The sequence below is a fragment of the Hyperolius riggenbachi genome, chromosome 8 (genome assembly GCF_040937935.1).
Source record: "Hyperolius riggenbachi isolate aHypRig1 chromosome 8, aHypRig1.pri, whole genome shotgun sequence".
Taxonomy (NCBI): Eukaryota; Metazoa; Chordata; class Amphibia; order Anura; family Hyperoliidae; genus Hyperolius; species Hyperolius riggenbachi.
In genome coordinates this window covers 79,265,591-79,280,577 of record NC_090653.1, presented here as the reverse complement: position 1 = coordinate 79,280,577, position 14,987 = coordinate 79,265,591, and the positions used below count along the sequence as shown (strand labels likewise).

The window sequence follows — 14,987 nt, the reverse complement described above, 5'->3', positions numbered from 1 at the left end:
TCATTTAGATAACTTAATTCAAATATGTGGTATATTTCCAGTTATAATTATTTTTTTTTTTAGGGCACTTATGTCACCCCACTTTTGGCTTCTGTCCATGCTGACCCAGACTATTATGATGAGCCAAATAAGTTTAATCCAAACAGATTTTTGGATGAGAAAGGTGCATTCAAGAAGAATGATGCCCACTTGCCCTTCGGCGCAGGTAAATTAATACTTTTATTACTAACCCGTTTTTACAATACTAACCTGTTTTTGCAATAAATGACTTTATCTAAAATTTGATTTTGAGACCTACCTGAGACCATATAAGTACAGAAAATCAGTTTGCAGAGAATTCTCTACATTGCCATATTGGCATCCATTAGAAAACCAAAGTCTTGCTAAATTAAACCTCCTTAGTGAATTTAATGTCTGCTTTATTTAATTTTTTTAAAAGTTATTTTTGCCAAGTTCTCTTTACGTCATGATTCAAAATTACATAAGCATACTTGAAATCTTCTGTACTATTAAAAACATCCTTTTGCAGTGTGCTTTTAAAATGCATTACGTTTTTTTTAACAAGTATTTTCTGAAGTGCAGTGGCCCAGTCTTGTCTTCAAAGCAGAAAATTCTTCTATGCCCCATAAGATCAGTGTTGCTCCTCCCATCCCTGCATAGCTAATGATGTGGCTCACTCAGGGTTGGATTTATACTTTTTGTGCCCCACCCCCTAGACCAAGTATGTTGTGGCTCTGCTGTCTTGTGCATCAGTGTCCCTCCCATTCCATGTGCAGCCCCTCTTCCATGTGTATCTTCCATGTACTGTAGCTCCTCTCTTTCATGAACAGCTCCCTTGGGCATCATTTTCAATTTTTCATGTGTCGACCCCCATTTTCAACCCCTCTTTCAAGTTCAGGCGCCCCATTGGTCTGCAGCCACCCAAGGTCCAGGCCTCTGTGGCCTGTCTCTGAGCTTATCTACCCCAACACCCCCCTTTCCATTTTTTGTAACAGCCAAATTTCCTAATTACCGTATTTTTCGGAATATAAGACGCACTTTTTCTTCCCCAAAACTAGGGGGAAAAAGTGGGTGCGTCTTATATTCTAAAGGTACGGTATTTGGGCCCCAAAACATACTTACCGGTTCCTGCTGCCGCGATCCTGTCCTCCTCCGTCTGACTGCCGCCATCCAAGGGTCATCCGAGGGTCCCAGCTGTGGTCATCTGAGGGTCCCAGCCATCCCATCCAGAATCCCGGCTCTTCAGTGTCCCAGTCGCCAGATCGTCTTCACTGCAGACAGCAGCCATGCGGTAATCACGCGCTGCTGCCTCGCCGACATCCTCCATGGTAACGGCGTCCTCTTCCTAGTTACGGTGCCCCCTTCTGTGTGACGAGCGGCGCATGTGCGCCGGGTCACGCATGACTTCAGGCGCACGTGCGCCGGGGTCACGCATGACGTCAGGCGCACATGCGCTGCTCGTCACACAGAAGGGGGCACCGTAACTAGGAAGAGGACGCCGTTACCATGGAGGATGTCGGCGAGGCAGCAGCGCGTGATTACCGCATGGCTGCTGTCTGCAGTGAAGACGATCTGGCGACTGGGACACTGAAGAACCGGGATTCTGGATGGGATGGCTGGGACCCTCAGATGACCCTTGGAAGGCGGCAGTCAGGCGGAGGAGGACAGGATCGCGGTAGCAGGATCAGGTGAGATGCTGCAGGGGCAAAGTGTAGTGTAGTTTGTGTTGGGTGCAGGATTTAGTTAGTGTAGTGTAGTTTGGGTTGGCTGCAGGGGTTAGTTAGTGAAGTGTAGTGGTGTAGTGTAGTTTGGGTTTCTACAGGGGTTACTTAGTGAAGTGTAGTGTAGTTTGGGTTGGCTGCAGGGGTTAGTTCGTGTAGTGTAGTGTAGTGTAGTTGGTGGGGGCAGCAGGAGTAAGTGAAGTGTAGTGTAGCAGGATTTAGTGTAGATGAGCAGTTCAGCTTAGATAGAGACAGTTTTGGGGGGTTTAAAGGTCCATAAGACACCCCTGCACCATAGACGCACCTAGGTTTAGTTTTTTTTTTTATTCCTGATTTTTGCCTTCTAAATCTAGGTGCGTCTTATATGCCGGAGCGTCTTATATTCCGCAAAATACGGTAGAAGATAGAAAAAAAAACTTTTCAAAAAAAAAAAATGTACTTAGGATAGAAGATTGTGAGTATTGTAACTTGGCAGAAAGAAGACCAGCAAAGTTACAAAAGTACACCCAATGACACAAGTAAAGTGGATTGTAATCGACTTAAAGTGGTCTGAAAACCAGCTCTATAAGAATGCTCGCAGCTTGAAAGCTACTATACCAGAATTTTTAGCAGAACATCACTGAAATGGTTAAACAAAGCACTTTGTCCTGCTATTAAGCTTCAAATCCGCATCCAAACAGTAGATAACAAATCTTTGTTTACATTTTAATGTTGTTACAATGGGCCTGATTTACAAAGCGGTGCAAAGTGTTTGCACGCCTGTGAAAAGCCCTTTATCACGCCTAAACTCAGTTTAGGCGTGATAAAATGAAACTCGCGCGAAATTCCGCGCAATCGCCCGACGCACGGTGCAGTTCGCGCGATGTGCCCATTAAACCCTATGGGCGCTGCGCGCGGAATTGTGCGATTGCGCGCGCAAAACTTTATGCGCGGGACTTTGCGCGCGATAAAGAGCAAAAGCGGTGCTAACTCAGCAGTGCACAGCTTATCACGCCTAAAGTCTTTTAGGCGTGATAACTGAGTTATCACCGCTTTGTGAATCAGGCCCCATGTGTGTAAACACAGTGTAACAGGTGAAAAGGAGCTCTCTGTGAAGCGCTCTGTGCTTCAGACACAGACAGAGTTCAGAATAGCTCATTAGAAGATGTTAATATATAATAAAAAGCAGTTTGAATAAAATGCAATGACAGCTTTTAGGGCACGATAAACTACACTTTGGAAACTTGTAATTTGTAAACAGACAATATTACAAAAGCAAATATGATAACTGTATGAGTAATAACAAGTAGGAAAACACATTTTTATTGAATGTTATGTCAGAGTTTCAGACCACTTTAAAAGTCTGAAATGAATTACATTTGTTACCATTACTATGTTTTGATTTTCTTAGGAAGCCGCTTATGTATCGGCGAAAGCTTGGGTCGGATGGAAATATTCCTCTATTTCACAGTCCTCCTTCAGAACTTCACTTTCAAGCCAATCATTCCAAAAGAAGAGATAAATGTCAGCCCTGTAGGAAGTGGATTAGGCAACATCCTCCCAGCCTACAAGTGCCGCTTCATACCTCGCTAATCTAGCCAAGCCACAGAATTATTTTAAGTATTACCTCACTCTTATGTACTAATAAACTACTTCACCCAAGCCTTGCTAAGTCACCTGCAGTCTGGCTGAATGTCCACAAGTTTTTCTCAGAGCATTGGGTACATTTGACATCATTTAAAGAGACACTGAAGCGAAAAAAAATATATGATATAATGAATTGGTTGTGTACTATGAATGATTACTAGAAGTTTAGCAGCAAAGAAAATATTCTCATATTTTTATTTTCAGGTATATAGTGTTTTTTCTAACATTGAACAATTCTATAATATGTGCAGATTACACAACACTCAGCATTCAAAATGATTCTTTCAGAGCAGTCTGTGAACTAATGACCTCTCCTCTGGCAGAAGAAAAGTAATTAGTTCAATAACACTTGAGATAATAAAAGTCAGATAACAGCCCTCTCTTGCTTTTTTGCATAGAGATAGCAACTGGAGTTTCTTAACTCTTCCTGTACTGGAAACAATTAGACTGATGTATCTGATCTTAATGTTTTATTTCTTAGCTGTACTACATATACAAATCATAATATCATAAAAAATTTTTCGCTTCAGTGTCTCTTTAAGGCTGTAGTCCATCCAATTTAAACAACCAGTCAGGGGATTAGGAGCTTATCTGCACATCACTGGATCGATTGAATTAAGCACAGGTTCCCTCACAGCAGATCTCCTTTAGTAACTAACACAAAAAGTCTAATTTACTAACGTTCTTCTATAATGGAGATCACTGGAGAACATTAGTGAACCTACAAACCTTGCTTGGATTTGTTTAAGGTGTCTTATCACTTTTTAAGGATTATTGAAATTAGCTCAGTTTTGTTCTACTAGACATATTTAGCTTAGCTTGGTTGCTCAAATGAATAAAAGAATTAAGCTATGTACACGCACTCAACAAAAGCAGTTTGAAACAACCGACAAATTACAAATTTTTACCATATCGGCTTTTAATCGTGTAAAAAAATGTAGCCCAAGAGACACAATATACTGTAGGCCATTTTGCCCGATCCATCTGACGGATCAGTTCTGACGACTGTTGGACAGATATTATGCAGTCGCCCACATGTGTACAATGTTGTTTAAATGACATTGTTCTACAGAATGCAGGCATGTCGTGCATAATATCACTTCCGTTTCACTGCACAGTATTTCAATGAGTTGGTCATTTGAATATTGGGGTGCCAACAACATTGTCATAAAAATTCGTAATTTGTTTTTGTCACCGGTCAAGTCATTTCTGTGATCTTAGTTGTTTGTTTGCGGCAACTTTTGTTGAGCGTGTATACAGAACGTTAGTCATGCTTAAAATATGGCAGCTATTGATATGATAAATTGATAATAAACTGTGTCAGAGTAGGAGAAATAGAAAGAAAACTCTGCACTGTTATCTTTGTAAACAGCTTCTTTGCTATATCAATAAGACCACGTTAAGGAAAAATATTTGTTTCAATGACAAAAAAACTGATAAGATTGTTGCTTTCCACAGCTGCAGATTATTATTATCCTCTTGAATTCTGCAAAGGGTGGAGTATTTTTTTATTTTTTGGGATAAAGAGAAAAATAAATAAGAAAGAAAAAATTCAATTTACTTATTTGTCTGAACTTATTTCATTAGACTGTGATGTTTAGTTAGTGATGTGAATTGGTTGATCTTCTACATATAGTGTTTGTATGATATATATTTGTAATAAATAAAAATGTATGACAAACGAAACGACCCTAACTAACAGTCTGCCATTAGTTGGCAAGGATTTGCAGTCTTAACATTATGGATGAACAATCAAAGTTTCACGAAAAGTAAAAATGTACCCGCGTCACCGCGTGTGTCCAATGAGGTAGCTGCGCAAGATCAGGTTGTTTTTCTGCGTGACTGCCTCTTGCCGCAGCACTCCATGCTGCACTCCCTCCTTCCCACACTTCCTCCTTCACAACTGGAACTTCTGCTGTAAACAAGGAAGTGTTGGGAGGATGGAACATAGCGTCGAGTGATGTAGCAAAAGGAGGTCATACGGCTAACTTACCGCTGTCTGCCGCAACTTCCTTCCTTGGACAAGCAGAGTACAGTTTTGCTTCCCATTAAACTGTGTTTGTTCTTGTCTTCTTAACATGGCTTATATTGTTTAAGGGATAGTTAAAGGCCTACACAGGACTCTTTCAGCATCACCACTCATAAATAAAAAAAAAAAAATACTGTGTGTGCTTGAAACAAAAGATGACATTGAATATAAGTCAACCTCCTAATATCTCACTCTTAAAGAGAACCCGAGGTGTGTTTAAAGAATGTTATCTGCATACAGAGGCTGGATCTGCCTATACAGCCCAGCCTCTGTTGCTATCCCAAACCCCACTAAGGTCCCCCTGCACTCTGCAATCCCTCATAAATCACAGCCGTGCTGTGAGGCTGTGTTTACATCTGTAGTGTCAGTCTCAGCTGCTCCCCCGCCTCCTGCATAGCTCCGGTCCCTGCCCCCATCCCTTCCCTCCAATCAGCAGGCAGGGAAGGGATGCAGGCGGGGACTGGAGTTCTGCAGGAGGCAGGGAGAGCAGCAGACTGACACTATAGAGATAATCTGACAAGCTGTTTGTCAGCAGCGTGGCTGTGATTTATGAGGGATTGCAGAGTGCAGGGGGACCTTAGGGCGGTTTGGGATAGCAACAGAGGCTGGGCTGTATAGGCAGATCCAGCCTCTGTATGCAGATAATATTCTTCAAACCCACCTCGGGTTCTCTTTAAGAGTTGTAAAGAGTTGTAAATCGTGAAGATTGTATGAAGTCTATGCACAAGTCTAGCCCTGTCTCTCCGTACAACAAGGAGACAGGCCATCTACTCCTGTCCTCATGACCCCAAGTATATGGTCCAACCCTCCCTATAATGACATGTATCAACAGCAGCCCCCCCATAGTACTATACTGACTCCCTCAAATTGCTATGCTGCTCCCTTTTTAAATGTATTGCCACACTATTTCCCCTTAAAGGGAACCTAAACTGAGAAGGATATGGATTTTTCCTTTTAAAAGAATACCAGTTGCCTGAATCTCCTGCTGATCCTGTGTCTCTAATACTTTCAGCCACAGCCCCTCAACAAGCATGCAGATCAGCTGCTCTGACTGAAGTCAGACTGGATTAGCTGCATGCTTGTTTCAGGTGTGTGATTCAGCCACTACTGCAGCTAAAGAGATCAGCAGGGCTGCCAGGCAACTGGTATTAATTAGAAGGAAAAATCCATATCCCTCTCAGTTTAGGTTCCCTTTATTAAAAGTTGCCATGTAGTTTCCCAATCCCTATAACACATATTGCTATCTGCACCCTTTGCCTGAAGGAAGGCAGAGATCTGTGCTGGAAAGAACATTGGGACCAGGTATATTTGCCTGTTGCTGCATGACCCCACGCCCCATACGTTGCATCCATCACAATCTCTTGGTGCTCTCACACAATGTTACATTACAGTTACTAGATGGGAAGGAATTCAAGGTCATGTCTGAGTTGTAAGCTATTGTATAACTCTTCCATGCACCAGTCATTGCACAGAGGAGCAGCAGGGTATTCCTTAAAAAATACTCCATTTTTAATCTTAGTTTAATCAGGCTAAGGAGCGTATAAGCTAGTGCCTCTATTTGTCTAAATAAAAGTAGCAAAACAAAACTGATTTCATTTTAAGGAAATCAGTAAGGATAATGGCTATTCATCATAATTAAAGTGGACTTGAACTCAGAACTTTCCTCTGCTCTAAAAGAAAAGCAACAGCATAATAACCTTTAAAGAAAAACATTTCTTTGTTACAGCTTAAACAACATATGCAAGAAATCTGCAGTGTGTCAGACAAAGAGTTAACATCCTGTGTTTACATATTAGCTGTGTCTGCCTAGGACTGCCGATTTCTGTGCTGACGCAGTTGAGAATTCAAATTACACTTGTGATTACTTGAAGATGAGAGAGTATTAGTCTCTTCTCTCTAAAAACACACAGGGTGCATTTCTTTCTATTTTCCTTGTGTCCTGTGCAAGAGTTCAGGTCCAACCACTTGAGGACCGCCGTGTTAAACCCCCCTAAAGACCAGGCCATTTTTTGGTACCGTAATTAGGCCACTGCAGCTTTAAGGCCTCGCTGCAGGGCCGCACAACTCAGCACACAAGTGATATCCCCCCCCCCTTTCTGCCCACCAACAGAGATGTCTGTTGGTGGACTGTGATGGCTCCCAGGAGTGTTTATTTTTTATAAATATTTATTTTATTATTTTTGTAATAAATATGGGGGGGGAGGGGGGGTTGTGTTTTTTTTAATAATTCCCTCCCCCCCCCCCCCTGCAAATGAAAGCTGATTGCTCTCCTGTGTCCCAGAAGAGTGCTGCCTTAGATTGCAGCGCTGTACAGTGATAAAAGACTGCAAAAACTTTCGCTGTCCAATAGTCTCCCAGTGGGGATCGCCTCTGGGAGACTGAAGGCGCATCCAAGCGTAGATGCGCGCACACTGGCGCACGATCTCCTGCCCGCCCCCAGGACCTTACACCGATCGGCATTAGGTGATCCTGGGGCTGCCGCCGCGTCCACGCCAATTGCTGTGGAGTGGTCTTTAAGTGGTTTTTAAGATCTTGTGTACCATTTTTTTTGTCTGCACTAATCTGAGGAAGAGGACCCTTAGTGGCCCCGACACAATTGTCATACATAGTGTTTGATGTATCATAGAGAAATAAACAACACTTTTGCTTATTGAGAAGCTGGTGTGCGAACCTATCCTTGGACTACTTTGAATTGTATCGGATGTTTGCTTTGCATCTAAGGTTCTGCACCCTGACATATACGGCAAGGTGTGCCGCTCCCAACCTCACCTCTTCGTTGTGTACCATTCTGACATTATATGCGTGATGTGTACTCTTTCTCCAGGTACTGATAGGCTCCTCTCCACAATTTCCAGCTGCCTGCCTGTTGAGACAATTCTCTTCTACCAATATCTCTTTACTAGTGATGAGCAGAAATGTCTTATAATTGTAAATTTGCATCGTAATTTGTGATTTTCAAATTTTTTTATTGAACATTTCAAATATAACAAAACTAAACAGTAGTACAAGTGTGTGTACTTGAAAGGACATTATAATGCATCCCACGCAGGAAAGCAGTGGTAGTGTCAGTAGCATAGACATGTGTAATCTGAAATTTTGGAAAATATCATAATGCATTTTGTTTGTAACTGTAATCAGGATCTGTAATTTCTCAATTACGTGTAATTATTAGCTGAATTTGGTGGTTGATAGCGAGGCCCTCATACATGCTTTTGTCCCCAAAATAGCCATGCATGTTAAGAGGAATAGTGGGAACAAGTCATACATTTTTTTTTCAAAAACACCCTTTAGTTTTTGAGAAAATTGATTTTAAACATTCAAAGGAAAATAGCTTTTAAACTGTGAAATGACATTTTGCTGTGGTACACTTTAAAAAGAACCTAAAGTGACACTAAGGTCCCCAGTTTAATTTACCCGGGGCTCCTTCCAGCCATCTGCAGTCGTCCTGGTCCCTTGCTGTCTTTCCACTTGCGCAGTTTGAAAATTTTTTAAGTGCGCATGCATCAAACGCTCCCTACCAAGGGAGCTCCAAGGGAGCACTATTAAGGAGGCATTCGGCTGGGGCTGCACATGAACATGCACATGCACTGTAACCCACGACTGGCTCAGTCGGCCAGAAATAACAGGGGCACAACGACTGAAGGAAGAAGAGCGGAGAAGGGACCAAAATGACTACAGAGGGCTGGAAGAAGCCCCAGGTAAGTTAAACTGGTTAGCTTGCTCCTTGCTGATATTTGTTTCTGAAAAGCACCACCAAAAAAGCTCTTTTGAGAGCTAATGTTCTTGTGATGTGTCACTGCATACCTTTTACTGCATCTGTGACTGCACATTGTATTATACTACCAGCAGTCACTGCATACCTTTCACTGTATCTGTGTGACTGCACATTGTATTATACCACCAGCAGTCACTGCATACCTTCCACTGCATCTGTGTGACTGCACATTGTATTATGCCAGCAGTCACTGAATACCTTTCACTGCATCTGTGTGACTGCACACTGTTTTATATACCAGTCAGTGCATGCATACCTTTCACTGCATCTGTGACTGCACATTGTATTATACCACCACCAGTCACTGCATACCTTTCACTGCATACCTTTCACTGCAAAGTACAGCATTCAGAAGGCACATGCCATCAACCCCCAATATTGTCAGGACGTAGTTGACTATTTAACACAGAACACCTCATCTTCCTCAGCTTCTGCACGGAACAGTGACATATCTTCAAGGTCAGCTGCTGCCACCACCACCAAAATGCCATCATCCCAGGGCTCAGCGGTGTGGACCTTTTTGTGTGTGTCTGTCTCAGATGACAGCAATGCCATCTGTACTCTCTGCCACCAAAAATTCAGTCATGGAAAGACCAAGACCCACGTAGGGACAACTGCCTTACGAAGGCACATGATGAGAAAGCATCATGGGTGAAAGTGGCCTATTGTTCCACATATAGTGCTAATGCATTAGAAAACATTCACATACTGTAAATATACAATAGAATCAATGTAGCAGCATGATAACGGCAAGCATAGCCAGAGGCATCTAAGTTAACCTTGAACCATCCTTCCCAACCTAGACTTTTCCTAAATAGGCAAATATTGTTGTGTATTTTAAATCAGATTTTCACTACCTGCTGTAAGTGGCAAGAACATAAGGAAAATAGATTTATAGTGCATTGTACAAATGCACATTATATACACAATAACATTTTTGTGATAGAAGTCCTTTAAACTGAAGTATATGTTTAATGTCATCCGGGAAGAGAAATAACCTGCCTCAAAACATAGTTTTATGCAACCATAGGGTGTTCACCCTACACATTTATAAGCTGAAAATAACAGGGGTTATCTTGATTCAAACCAAGAAAAGTTAAGGACCCCCCCCCCATGCTCATCGCTCCCTCACCGTCCTCCTCTGCTTCCTGGTTCTTCTGCAATTGGCCCTGGAAAGTCCTCAGTTCCAGGGCCAACTGCGCAAGGAAAAAATTGTAAATATCTGGGGCTTCCTCTAGCCCTCTCCAGGCAGAACACTCCCTTGCCGTCCTCTGCCACCTCCAGGATCTTCCGCACTCGGCCCGGTAAGTTGTCCAGTTGGGGCCAGTCAGTGCAGTTGCAGTGTGGCCAGGTACGTGCCCCTGTTGCACTCCCATAGCCGGTATGGTTCTGCATCTGCACAGTACTACTGCACAGTCAGGCACAGAATGCTTACGGCCATGGGAGCGCGACGGGGGAGCGTGCATGGCCAGACTGTGCCTGCACTGACTGGCCCCGACTGGACAACTTACCAGGCAAACTGCAGAAGATCCTGGAGGCAGCAGAGGACAGCGAGGGAGTGTTCTGCCTGGAGGGGGCTAGAAGAAGCCACAGATATGTACAATTTTTTCCTCCTGACCCATCTCAGGTACACTTTAGTGTAAAAGGACTCTAACACTGGAAAAGGCTTTATCCCCCACTTACAAGCCACAGGCAACTTAAAGGGAAGATCCGCGCAGACTATAAAAAACAAACTGCACTTACGTGGGGCTTCTTCCAGCTCCTGGCAGTCGATCGGTGCCCTCGCCGCAGCTCCTCTCCCTCCCGGCATCCAGCGGTGGAGAAGCCGACCTCGCCAGGTCGGCTTCCGGGTCGGCTTCATGTGCGTTCCACGGCGCAGGTCACGTGGTGTAAGTGACGTCATCTGGTCTCTACTGCGCAGGCGCAGTAGTTCTGCGCCAGCGCAGTAGAGACCCGATGACGTCCCTACACCACGTGACCCCCCGCCGTGGAGCGCACAGAAGCCGACCCGGAAGCCGACGTGGCGAGGTCGGCTTCTTCACCGCTGGACACCAGAAGGGAAAGGAGCTGTGGCGAGGGCACCGATCGACTTCCAGGAGCTGGAAAAAGCCCCAGGTAAGTGCCGCTTTTTTTTTTATAGTCTACGCAAACCTTCCCTTTAAGGCTTGAAACCAAATTTATCCAGAATGCAGGAATAAAGGGAGACTGGCTGGTTTTGCTTGAAGTGGCCAGGCAGTACATGCCTCTTGCATGCATTTACTTCCCAATGCCTCTTTGCAATGTGGTGCATGACTCTTTTACAACAAAGAAGTAAAAAACAGATCAGGAGCCCTCTGATTTTCTAAAGGCCCATATACACACTGGGACCTGATCCCTCGATCGACATTGATAGACTGTGGCTGTACAGACACAGAGTCAGCTGTATAACTGATGGCACGTTCTGTTGTAATGCGGGGGCGGAGGACTGACAGAGCGGGACAGACATGACCTAATGCGGCGGGCGGGGTGAGCGGCGACAACAAATTTATCGGCCATCGCTCGTTCACGTTGATCCACCTGGTGGATTGCTGGCCAGGTGGTGGTCGGGAGCTGTTTATATTTGGCTGTAATGGTTTTTCTTTTCGGTTCAATAAAAACAAGCAATATGGTGGTACTGTTCTAGATGAAAATTACATTATTTAATCTAATCTGTCACTTGTGTTTATTTACTATACGGGTGATAAGGCACATGGATCTTCTCCAGGATTTTTTTTTTTTACTCCTCAAAAGGCGCATGCACACCAAATGGAATTTTCCGAGTTGGTGTCACCTAATCTTATGTACAGATCTGGAATATTGGATCTTTATACAACAGTAATCTCTTACTTACCACTCCCACTGGAAACCACTCCATCCAGGGACGGATTTATAGGAAGCCCACAAAGGCCATGGCCTTGGTCGATAAAAAGCAGAAGAGCGCAGGACTTGGAGAGATAAGAGGTCACATGTCAAAGTGAATCACCTCTCCTGCTTTTCTCTGCTCTGCCTGAATTCCAGAGATCCCTGCATCTCTCTCACTTCCTGGTGTATGTGAGGACAGTCAGCATCTGCTGTCACCTGATGATCCCATCCTCTGTATGATGACTGCGGATATACAAGCTGCTGAGAGAAGTGCCAGGGGTTTACAGTAGCAGAACTCTTGAATTCAGTGTGTTTTTTTCATGCGCACATTCACATTCACGCACAGGAATTATCAGCTCTGCTAAGTTTCCTCTCCCCAACAAGCTGTCAGACAGTTTATTACTGGTCAGCTGTTAAAGACCCGAGACCTATTAAATGTATGTTTTTTTTGAATTTTTTTCCCCTAGGGAATGACTGCAGTATTCTCTTTGCTACAGTTTAACTCTTTCCTGACTCATTTTAGTAGCAATAGAGCATCAGTGAAAGACAGACATTTTGAAACAGGATGGCAACAGTATGACATCGAAATAAGCTATGTATCTCCTTCTGATGCAGAATGTATATATAGCTGTGTGCTCTGATATCTTATCGGTATACAGGAACAGGCTCATTAGTAGAGATGGCCTGAACGGTTCGCCGGCGAATGGTTTCCGGTGAACTTCTGTGGTTCGCGTTCGCGGAGAACCAGGAACTTTTCTGGAAGTTCAAATCGCCCCCCCCCAATAGTGAATCATTAGGGTCAACTTTGACCCTCTACATCACAGGCAGCAGGCACATTGTAGCCAATCAGGCTACACTCCCTCCTGGAGCCACTCCCCCCCCTTATAAAATGCAGGCAGCATCAGGCATTGGACTCACTGGTGTGCCTGCAGTAGAGAAGGGAGAGCTGCTGCACACTCTCATAGGGAAAGCTTAGTTAGACTCTTGTAGGCTTGTTAACTTGCTCCTTGCTGATTCTTATTGCTAAAAAAGCACCCCTCAACAGTTCTTTTGAGAGCTAATCTTGTTCTTGTGATCTATTTTTTTTTGTGTGTGTGGCCCACTTGCATTATATACAGCCCTGTCAGTCAGTCGCAGCTGGCCTTTGGTGTAATTCTCACTGTGCCACTGCCAGGCCCAGCACATTCAGTGACTACCTGTGTGTGTGACAGGCAGCTGCGGATTTGTAATCCCATCCCAATCACTGCACTTGTTCACTGTTCAGTGCACCTACCTACCTACCTACATACGTTAGTGCACGCATTGTTAATACCACCAGTTATTGCACCTGTTCACGGTGGTACCTGTGTGTGTGTGTGACAGGTGCACATTTGTAATACCCATCACTGCATACACCTACCTGTTGTGTTCAGTGCACCCACCTACCTACGTGAGCGCACGCAGTATGATATTTAATACCACCAGTCACTGTACCTGTTCACGGTACGTGTGGGTGTGACAGATGCACATTTGTAATACCCATCACTGCATATACCTACCTGTTGTGTTCAGTGCACCCACCTACCTACGTGAGCGCACACAGTGTTATATTTAATACCACCAGTCACAGTACTTGTTCACGGTACGTGTGTGTGAGACAGCTGCACATTTGTAATACCCATCACTGCATATACCTACCTGTTGTGTTCAGTACACCCACCTACCTCCATGAGTGCACGCAGTGTGATATACCACTCCGTGCATACCTGTTAACTGCACCTGTGTGACTGCACATTGTATTAGTCAAGTCAGTGCATACCTTTCACTTCATCCCCCCCAATATGGACAAAACAAAAGGCAGAGCCAGAGGCAGGCCACCTGGCAGGTCTGCTCGAGGTCGTGCTGCTGTGATTTCATGCGGCCCTCAAAGTACAGTGCTCAGAAGAAGGCACGTGCCATCAATCAGGACGTAGTTGACTATTTAACACCGGACACCTCACCTCATATTTCTCAGCTTTCGCACGGAAGCGTGACATCTTTCTCCTCCTGCTCTGATTCGGGCACCCCTCTTAACACGCAGTCGGCCGCCACCACCAAAGTGCCATCACCCCAGGGCTCAGCGGTGTGGACATTTTTGTGTGTGTCTGCCTCAGATGAGAGCAATGCCATCTGTACTCTCTTCCACCGAAAATTGAGCCATGGAAAGACCAAGACCCGCGTAGGGACAACTACCTTACGAAGGCACATGATTACAAAGCACAAACTGCAATGGGATGACCACCTGAAGGAAAGCAGCACACAAAAGCAAAGCCACACACCGCAGTGGAAGATACCAGGCCGCAATTTTTTCTCAAAAAAGGCGATACCTAAACTGTACCGTGATGTTGAAAGGCAAGTGGTGACATCTCTGGCACACAGAGTTGGATCAAGGGTCCATCTGACCATGGATGCCTGGTCTGCAAAGCATGCTCAGGCCTGCTCGAAGACTAAGTCAGTCCCCACACACAGCCTCTCTGCCTGCAGGCCGGTTGACTGCCTTCTCCGCTACCACCAACAGGGTCCAGGACTCCAGGTGGATTCCTGAATTTTAATAATTTTTCTAGTGTGTGTACATGCCTGCCTAATTTTTCTGGCTGCACTGCAGCTTCAACAACAAAACAAAAGACATGTACATGTGCCAATTTCCCTTCGTGATCATACCTTGCCGCGGTGAAGGGGCTTGCGTATCACAATGAAGCAATGACCGCCGGCTATATGAGTGTCTCGGGGGGTGGCACACCAAAGATAATAAGGTCGTTGCTTCATTGTGGACAGACCAAATTCGAACAGCTGGACAATCACTGTTGTTCTGTCATTGAGCTACCTCAGCCTGGCGACCATATGGGCTTGAAAACCGCTATCGCCTGCACTGTCGCCATGGTGCGCACCAGTCTAGCATGGCCGTCACAACACAAACAGCTGTTTGCGGTGCGTTACA

The 14,987-nt window shown here is 44.5% G+C and overlaps 1 protein-coding gene across 3 annotated transcripts in view; it reads left to right on the top strand.

Annotated features, from left to right (window-relative positions):
- Positions 1-3,367, top strand: part of LOC137528221 (cytochrome P450 2F2-like) — an 85,032-nt gene extending 81,665 nt beyond the window's left edge. For all 3 annotated transcript variants that reach the window (XM_068249497.1, XM_068249495.1, XM_068249496.1), the window contains exons 10-11: positions 64-205; positions 3,112-3,367. In XM_068249497.1, coding sequence (XP_068105598.1) covers positions 64-205; positions 3,112-3,293 — 324 coding nt within the window. In that variant the 3' untranslated portion in view covers positions 3,294-3,367. The remainder of the gene's footprint in view (positions 1-63; positions 206-3,111) is intronic.
- Positions 3,368-14,987: the final 11,620 nt, after the last annotated feature.